Source organism: Fragaria vesca, linkage group LG7 (assembly GCF_000184155.1).
Source record: "Fragaria vesca subsp. vesca linkage group LG7, FraVesHawaii_1.0, whole genome shotgun sequence".
Lineage (NCBI taxonomy): Eukaryota > Viridiplantae > Streptophyta > Magnoliopsida > Rosales > Rosaceae > Fragaria > Fragaria vesca.
Window position 1 is genome coordinate 4,619,564 of NC_020497.1, and position 10,118 is coordinate 4,629,681.

Sequence of the window (10,118 nt, forward strand, 5' to 3'; positions counted from 1 at the left end):
CTCTCTCTCTCTCTCTCTCTCTCTCTCTCTCTCTCTCTCTCTCTCTCTCTCTCTCTCTGTTTTTTTTAGGTACATACTTTCAAAGTTTCAATCTCCTTGAATTTCATTTCATGTTCTTGTCAAGTTTTTCATGAAACCCATCACAATGTGTGGTGAAAGGAATCACATGAATTGACCATATTTAGTGCAGTGGAGTCATTGTCAATAGGGTGGGTGACACTCATTTTCGCTACTATAGTATTGGGAACCTTTAGTCTTGCTTTAGTGCTTATAGTTCTTCAAAAATTTCATTACGTTTTTTTTTTTATTGGAAATTTTTTAGTGCTTATAGTTAGGCGCATTGTTAGGCACATTGTTTAATTTTCTCAAGTCCATAACAATTCTCCTCTTCGATTGTGGAATTAATCAGTTTGATGTATACGGGAGCTTGTTCGGCCTCCTAGCAGCTCATCCAGTCGCACCCCTAGTGTCACTACACCACCTAGATGTGGTTGAACCCATCTTCCCCAACATGGACAGGATCCATGCCCTCCAACGGCTCGAGCTCTCAATAAAGCTCGACTCGGCAGGGCTCGCGCAACAATCCATTTGCTACGACATCAACCGGTCCTGGACCGTATCTGTTTCATGGGGCTACGCAGTTCAAATATTTCGAGGTATTTCCTCGGCTCGAGAAATCGAACTGCCGCCCAGGACCTTCCTCAACTGGTACAAGAAAGCTGATCATACTTCCTACCCGTTCAATACGGCCCCCGTCAGTAGGCATGCATGTCAAGAACCGTTTGTGTATTACTTGTCTAATGCTATCTACAATAGAAGTACAAATCAAACAACTACAGAGTATCTTCGACATCAAACACGAATGCCAGAATGCAATTGGAAGTTGGCAAATCCCTCTCGGATTCACAAAGTGCTCGTTCTTAAATCCTCCGACCCGCATTTATGGGACAAGGTATGAAATCGAAAGAGAAATACTTGCATAAGTTATTATTGGCGTGTATATAACTTCTTCATAATCGATCATTGGTGTGGTGTGAGTCTGTTGGTTACTAACAGAGTTTTGGTTGCCATTGACAGTCGCCGAGGAGAAACTGTTGCAGGGTATCCCGACCAAATAGGAAGAAGAATGGAACCATGGTCATTGAAGTAGGAGAATGCCATGAAGATGAAGTGGTCGAAGTGTCGTAAATTACCTACTTGCGAAACCCCCTTTCAGCTACAATTTGAAAGGAAAAACTAGCTATCTATCTACGGGTTTTTTTTTTTTTTCTACTTTTACTTGTCTGTTGAATGAAGAAAAAAAAGAGTTTTACCATACACCAGTTTTGCACAAATTACAAATATGTGCTTAAACTTTATAGAATACAAAGGGAAGGAGTAGATGAACTTGTATACCTTTATGTGATGAAAGTAAAAGTGCTTTCACATGTTCGATTAATTTCTTGAAATCAAAAACTTTAATAATTTGGATTTAGTAGACTTTTCTAAATCTTCATGCTAGTATATAGGTTAAGAATCTCCTCCTAACAAAAACTGCATGTAACTATCTTCCCCATGCTAGAAATATACGTGGAAATGTTAAATGTCGATCAAGAACTTAGCTAGCTAATAATGAAGTACGTAGTAAACATACTTTGAGGTTTTGAACAAAATAGATGTACTATTGTGAAGAACAATACTTGAAATCTTTCTGAAACAAAATCATATCATGATTGATTAGGAGTCTTTCAAACCTGAATAAATCAATTAACCAAGAATTGATCGAAAGGAAAGGCGCCTACGGTGACCGTGGCAAGTTGGAATTTGATCACTAGCCTATAACGCTCACATAATTGGATCAAATTACAACAAAACGTTTTTTGCCGTGTAATCTTACACACATATAAGTCATAATCCTCCAAACACAATTACTTTGACAGATTTATATCAGACTGAATTTTACTCTGCCTGACTTACCATATGTACGTGTGCGTCCAGACTCTCTATTATTTACATATTTTTACCGATATAAATTATAATCTTAACTGTTTAAAAATTGAATTAGCCAAATAAAGATCAACTCGATATGTAAAAAATCAATGTGAACAAAATTTGTTTGGTCAGTCGAATGTATCAAACAAATAGACAATTCTTGTGAAAGGCATCAGTCTCATGATCAGCCGTCCATTTGTTTAATAAATTCAACTGACCAAAGGAATTTTATTTACATTGATTCTTTGAAAAAGTTATTAGCTAATTTAACTTTTAAACGGTTAAGATTATGATTTACATTAACAAAATTATGTAAACAAGAAAGTACGGATGCACACTTACATACTAGTCTGAACGCGAGTTATTTTCCTGAAAAAAAAAAAAGACCCATAACTCATAACAAACCTGAAAGGGACCTATTCCTTATTTTAAATCCCTACAAAATTAGTAAAACAAATTATTTTCTTAGAAATGTGAATAACATGACGCAAGAACTGTTAATTGAATGGACCGCTCTCTATGTCATGCCACGTGGAGAACACGTGTGGGTCATTTAAATTCTCTTTGCATGGAGACAATTTCGAAAATTGAAAAGAAAAGTCCGGATTTGAAAAAGCTTTATATTCCTAATATTCCTCATCAAAAATCTCATTCAACCACATGGCAGCCTATCTGAATCATGGAAATTACAACATTACCCTTGCATTAATTAAACTTAAAACAATTAACACACTCACTAGCCGACTCACACTCACACGCTTTCAAAGCTCTCTCTAACTCTGTCGTGAATAGTAGGGGAGGCACTATCCTCACCCTCCACAAAACACGACGCTGTGTACAACACAAAATTTTACCGGATTGGTAACCCTAACAACAACATTAGCACACTTTTGATACATTGTTGTTATTCTTGAGCTTTTACATTGATTATGGACATCAAGGATCGAGCCTTCACCGGCCTCCTCATCCTCCTCGGGCAGCCTTCTTCGTCGCTCCCATCCTCGTCGTCAAAGTCGTCTTCCATATAGTCCAATTGACCCCCATTACCAACGTCGTGAGGTGAAGAAGGTTGGGGATCGGTGTTAACACTACTACTACTAGCAGAAGCTGCTACATTTGCAGCTGCTGCCTCAACATTATTAGCCTCCTCGTTCTCTTCATCCTCCTCCTCCCCCACCTGGCCTTTCTTGCCTCTCTTTCGGCCCCATTTGGGGCCGAATCCCGAATAGTAGTAGAATTCATAAGGGTTCGCGGCGTTCGGCCCCTTCTTCACCGCCTTGGGCCGACCACGGCGGGTTCCGGCTAGCGTCTTGGCCTGGACCGTCGTGTCCTTTTTCGAACCCACGAAATTGGAGGGAAGAATATTGCCATTGCTATTAACGTTGTTGTTACCAGCGGACGATCTTCGGAGATGGTGATCACAAAATAAGAAACCTTCTTTCGCTTCCTTCTTGCATTGCCAGCTCCTGCCGTCGGTCCTTTGACACCTGGCAAATACTTTCTCGACGTTATCGGACACATCGCCGGCCGCCACCTCTGCCTTGTCGATATCCATCGGCGACGCAACGCTGCGTTTTATATTAACCCACAACGTTTCAAGCGATACTCCACATTCGACCGCGATAATTCGAATAATATTACAAACGATAGCAAAATAATACGACGACAGAAACTGAAAACCCTAATACTTGACATACAGCAGTGAAATTGGAGAAGGAAATTCGAATCTGAAGAATAGAGAAGCCGGGTTACCTCTCGACAGCTGCAATAGAATCCCCCAAGCTCCCATTTCCGATAAAACCCTCCCCACCTTGGAACTACAACGAAACAAAGCAAACAAAAAACCCAGCAAACAAGCATCAGAAATGAGGCAGACCCATTAACCTAATCCACTACAGGGAGCTGAACACTCGATTGAACCCCTCAAATTTTAGGGTTTACGACGAACCCTAATGTCGATAAATGAATAGAGGAAAAACCCTAGTGGCGGAAATGCAGACGGAGCAAATAAAATTCAAGAATAGATAGCAGCGGCGAGCTGGGCCACCGCAGATCTGCTGAGAAATTAGAAATTCGAAGACAGAAGAAGAAGAAGGTGGGAGACTGACCTGGAGCGCCGACGACGAGCAGTCGAGGTCGAAAGGGCATGAGCTGGAATCCCATGGGGACTGGTTCAGCTTGCAGATATGGGGCTGCAGATCCTCGGGAGCTACGTCGGGGAAGAACTGGAGCGGCGAGACCTTCAAGTTCTTGCGGATCCTGACCATGTCTAGCTTTGGATAATTAAATAGAATCGGATAGAATCGATTGAGTGAGATTGGGTCTGGAAAAGATAGGAGCAGAAATGGTGTGGTGAGATTCTGGGTTTTGTGGGGGGTTTTCTGGCCGAGCTTGTCGTGGGTTTTGCTGTCTGGGAAAGGAGAGGGGTAGAGAGAGAGAAGAGAGGAGGGGGAGGTTGGGTTTGCAGATCTCGCAGAACTCGATAGATATATATTTTCAGGGCTTTTTTTTTTTTTGTAAATTACTTTTCTGTAGCTTTCTCGGCCCTTCGTATATGTTTTCAATTTGGGATTATTTGGACGATTTTGTCCTCGTGGTTTTGGTTATTCACATGGGGTTTGGTATCCTGGAGAGATAGCTGCCTCAAATGATAGTTGTCCAAACCAAATAATGGTATTTAATGCGCGCACGCCCCCAGATTAAAAACTAAGTGAGAAGTACGGTGACAAAAAGATTAAGGCTAGTTCAGTCATTTTTAGTATTTTACAAAAAAAAATTCATCTTTCATTGTCATCATTCACAATTTGTGTAAAGGCATGTACTTACTAACAAGATAAATTGTACGAACAAAATATTAGCTTCTTTAGATCGTATATATACTATCTTCTGTAAATAAAGGATCGGTTATAATGTTTATGAAAATCATACACTCTTAATTATCATTCGTAATGTTTTTCCAACAAACACGAAAGATAAGACGAAAATGTAGTACAAAAGGATATGTGGTAGAAAAAAATAGAATATCAAATGCACACAGTAAAATCTGATGACTCGTACTTCATTTCAAAACACTAATTTTTTTTTACTGTTTATTATAGACCAGTAAGTCTTCCGCACTCTCGATTTGACGGTTTGTATTTTAAAATCAAAACTTTAGAAGAATTCGTTAAAATAAAAATATTTTCTTTCGACGCTAGTTACGACACGTACGCTGACATAAGAAGAATATCTTTAGCGTTAAATTATTACATCGGAGGATATATTAATTACTATATTGTAGAATGCTAACGAGCATAAGCTAGTTTTTTTTTTTTTGGAGGAGAAAGAGTATAAGCTAGGTTATGTAATAGTAATACGATAATTTGGACGTAAATCACAACCCGTTAAAAGTAAAAGTGGGGTTGAGCTATGGTGAACTAGCAATGGCGGGTCAAATTTAGGGAGGGTAAAAATGGTGGGCTGTATGCCGTTAGAGCAGCAAGTGGCAAACACACTTTTAACCCCACAGGGCAACATGAAAAGTGTTGTGTTGAGTGTGCTCTCTCTGAGCTTTAAGTCAGCAAATAGACGGCTGCGATGTGACCAGATTGATGACGTGGCAGAGCATCGATACCAGCATTTTCGTTTTCTAACAGAGCGGTAATTATAGGCATGGTCAAAGTATCGTTGTTGTAAAATTAGTGGATAAGACGTCGCTGTCCATAAATCGATTTGCAAGACGTACTAATTTGTTTCGAGTTTTAATAGGAACAAAACAAAAACTGCTGCATCATATTTTGGAGATGTGCCCTATAATTGGTAATTTGGTACAAAAACTTGAAGATGGTAATTCATGAATTTATTTGTATCTCATTTACCTTTATAATATGCGTATTACGTTGTTGAATCATCTTGGCTCAAAATGATGAGTTGAAGTAAAATTTACATATATTAGTGATCGATATATATTAATATATAACTTTGATGATGTATGTACTTAGGTTGAGCTCCGAGTTAGGTACGATAAATGCATATACAAACATATTACTCGTAGAAATGTACATTATTGTGATTATTGAAATACAAAAACAATAATGTGATAATTGCAAATCCAAATCCTAGCCTCTTGCGGAATATCCCTAGCTAATAGCGACCATCTTCACCTTAATAGAAAGGATCGAATTCATATAATGTTTTTCTAGTCTTTATGGGGGACTTGGCTCACTCCTGTACATGTATCTGCACGAAAATGGATCTAGAAAACTTTAGATGCAGTGAGATTATCAATTGAACCTTACATTAGTTATAACATTGTAAATTAAAGTGTTGTAGTTGTGTGGCTTGATATAAATCACAATGTTAGTAACATAAGCTCTACATTGTAAATCAGACATGACACCATCAAAGCTAGAGTAGTAAGTATTTTGAGATATATCTCACGTACATGTTGACGTCAATGTGGTTAAGTAGAGACCATATTGATAGTTTTCTGGTAAAACCGATCATTTAACTTTCTAAGCTTCATGACTTTCTCACGCCCTTCTTCGCTTTCTTTGGTTTTATGCCTAACATTTTGTTTTTAATCAACATATACCTGATACCTCCCCAAATCAAGGTAACAATACGTTTCCTCGTACCTTGATCTTAACCTAGCAAATGGGCAGGTTAGATGGTTAGCGGGCAGACATTAGCGTGTTAGCAAGTTTAACTTTGCAGGGATGATTTACACATTATGTTATAGACATTGAACGTTGAAGATGTGAAAATATGACCTAAAAGTGAGCGAAATGAGGAGCACCACACTTTAATAATTTCATAATGGTGTCCCACTCTAGAAGGAAACTGTCTTCTAATTAATTACCCAATTTTTTTTCTTAGAACTTGGAAATCAGGTCGATCATCACTCCCCATGACCTGAGCAGACTTGGCATTTACCTTCAAAAGGAAATAGGCATGTCTAAACCCCTTCCTCTTATTGTTATCTCTACGCAAACACAATTCCCCCATATTTCTTTCAAATCCCACTATTAATATCTGATTCATCTCATTGTTATTTGATTCAATGAAATCCAATACAAAACCCATCACAACTATCACATTCACTTACATTTTCAGCAAGAGAGTGAGAATGAGAGAGCCCAAAATCAACATACTCAGAAATCAGAATCGAAAAAATAGGGGTATATATATAAGTTGATCAATTACTGAGTTTGGAGAGTGAGTGATGCATCTAAAATTGGAAGCTTACCTTAAAACGAGAAAGAAAGACGATAAAGAAAGACCTTACAGACAACGCCTAAGTCGACATTCTTGGTGAAGTGAGAAAGAACGAAGTGAAAAAGAGTCGAATAAGGGTTAGTAAGGTTTTCTCTTTTTAATTTTTTTATTTTATTTCTTAACGGGCCTTGGCAGGTTAGATGGGTTCCAACATGCAACCTGTTTCCACCCAGCTGGCGGGTTGTTAATGGGTTTACAGCCTATTAACACGTTAGAGCATCTGGATCCAATGGAAGGGTTATTTTTTTTGTTAAATTTACTAAATTTAGTACATCTGATGTGGATTTGGTACATTTTTCCCTAACTTTTTACTACTCCAACCCCAACGCTGTTAAAATAATGAGAGTATTTATATATATATATATATATGTATATATATATATATATACATGGCCCTTCCAATGAGGGATCCTTTTTTTTTGTTCATTTATAGGGATAGATCATTTGACGAATTTTTCGATCACAAAATCAAATCTCCACCTTTCAGTTCGTTGGGCTATATGAGTAGATCACTTCTGTAAATTTTCAAAAAATTTGGTAATAGTTACGTCATCCAAATGAGGGATTTATTTTTAATGATTTTGAACGGTGATTTGACATAAGTGTTAAGTTTTTTGTTTTAATCTCAACCATCCAAGCCCATTAAAAAACAGATCTAATGGTGTGGGCCTATCTCTAGAAATGAACAAAAAAATGGATCCCTCATTGGAATGACCCTGTATATATATATTCTATTGTTAGGATGAAGTATTTTATTATAACACTACAACTCTGAGATTTGTTGGTTTTGTTCGGTGTAACTTGGTATGAAAGAAGAGATCGAGAAAAGGAGAAGAAAGAGAGAACAATAAAAATAAAAAAAGACAGTAGCCCATGGGACTGTCAAATTTGACAGTATGAATATAAAATGTCATCCCTGTCGCAAATAACATTTGGGTTGGAGTTGTTTTTCAACTGTCAAATATAACTGTTGAGACTCCACGTAGGAATTGACATCTCCACTATAGATGCTCTTATGTAATCGGGCGGTTAACAGACATGCTTTTAGTAGACGGTTAGCGGGTAGCGGGTTGAATTGCTAGGTTGACCTTGATCTCTTTCTCCTTATACATCTCTTACCTCCATAACCTTGTACCCACCAATGTGAGAAATTGAAAAGGCGAATTAATTGGCAGAGTCTTGAATCTTGAGTTTCGAATATCTAATATAACAAAACATGAAATTTCAGTGAAAATGATGTTCCACAAAATACTTGTAACTGTTGTTGACAATGCATTTTCATTATCATAAATGCCTATTCTAGACTCTACTAACACATAATCAACATTGTCAAAATTTGATTATATTATTGATGGTCACTGGGATATGTCAAAATTGTCAAGTGTTCTTGATATATCCACAGTTAGATCTATCTAGGCTATGAATATTCATGTGAATGATATAAGTGATGAGTTTGTATGGGGCCTGCCCCAAGTGGAAAAATTTCTATTAAGTCAGCCACTTCGCTATAAGTTGAAGCTACAAAACATCGTAGAACGGATATGCTTAACACAGTATGGAAGCTTAATATCCCACCAAAAGTTCAAATCTTTTCTTGGTTTTTTGGTGAGGAATAGGCTTAAGACTAGATCGAGACTAGCTAGAGTTATCAATGGTATTGTGAATGTCTACCCCTTATGTAATTCTGATGTGGAAGATACTAACCATCTAATCCATTCATGTGTTTAAGCTGGTGCTGCTTGGAATTTGGCTGGTCTGCTCCCTAAGCCAGCAAGCATATTATCAAAATTTGGACGAGTGGTTTGAGTATGTCTTTTTGCTCAGGATTCTTCTACTATTGAGGCTTGTTTGCTTATGTGTTGGCAGATTTGGAAAGCAAGAGACAACATTATTTTCCAATATGCCTCATTTTCTCCTGTTGAAATTGTTCATGCTTCGGCTGCTGTTGGTGCTTCCTATCGAGCGCATAATCTTCGGCCGGTGCGTGATGCGAGAGACTACCCATATGTCATTAAGTGACACCCTCCTCCTCCGGGATTTGTTAAAATTAATTTTGATAGCTCAATTGTCCCAAATTGGGGTGCTACTGCAGACTTCATCATTCGTGATCATAATGGCACTCCCTTGATTGTTAGTTCTAGAAACATTGGTAATGCTTCTAGTAAATGAGTGTTCTACGTTAAAAGACGGTTTGAGAACGGCGTGTCGGTTAAATCATTTTAAATTTCAAGTTTAGGGTGATTTAGTGTTGATCATCAATTGTATCAACGAAAGGGCGCAGTTCCTTGGTGTATCAAATCCTTTATCAGAGACATTGTTGCAAATACGAGATAGTGTACCAGTATTTCCTTTGACCATGTGTTCCAAGAAGCCAATTTTCTTGCTGATGCGTTGGCTACCCTTGGGCACTCCCTTTCATCCACGAAGATTTAGATTGATTTTATCCCTACCTCTTGTTTTGTTGCGTTCAATCTAGATAGACTTAGTTTAGGTCGCTATCGTGACGCCTCCGTGTAATTTTCATTTCCTCTTAAAAAAAAAAACACATAATCAACATACCTAGATCCACTAATTAACTTTCTACTAACCCAGTCATTATATAAATATCAAAAATCTATTCCAAGCTTAACCAAATAATTGATCATGAAAAATTGAAAGTTGTTCTAGGATATTCTCTATGTGTGCCTTGGCCTTATGCCAATAGGATATGTAGTTAGATTAGATCTATGTATTCATATTCTTACCATATTGGTATTGTGTAATTCCCTATATAAAGGACTCCTATCAATGAATAAGATGATTCTCTTGCTATCTCTTTGTCTCTACACTTTATTCTTCATCACGTTATCATGTACTTTGTTCTAACCCTAGAGCCAATAGCCCACCATTTT

General features: G+C 37.8%; 2 protein-coding genes across 2 annotated transcripts in view; one reads left to right on the forward strand and one right to left on the reverse strand.

Moving 5' to 3' along the window:
• Nucleotides 1–10,118, forward strand: part of LOC101314311 — a 16,773-nt gene that overhangs the window by 1,625 nt on the left and 5,030 nt on the right. The window contains exon 2 of the mRNA XM_004306703.1: nucleotides 410–952. Coding sequence (XP_004306751.1) covers nucleotides 410–952 — 543 coding nt within the window. The remainder of the gene's footprint in view (nucleotides 1–409; nucleotides 953–10,118) is intronic.
• LOC101314598 lies at nucleotides 2,654–4,326 on the reverse strand. Its single transcript, XM_004306704.1, has 3 exons — nucleotides 4,080–4,326; nucleotides 3,724–3,788; nucleotides 2,654–3,539 (listed from the first exon to the last, which is right to left on the reverse strand). Exons 1-3 carry the CDS (start codon nucleotides 4,236–4,238, stop codon nucleotides 2,876–2,878), a joined length of 888 nt encoding a protein of 295 aa, XP_004306752.1. The 5' UTR covers nucleotides 4,239–4,326; the 3' UTR covers nucleotides 2,654–2,875.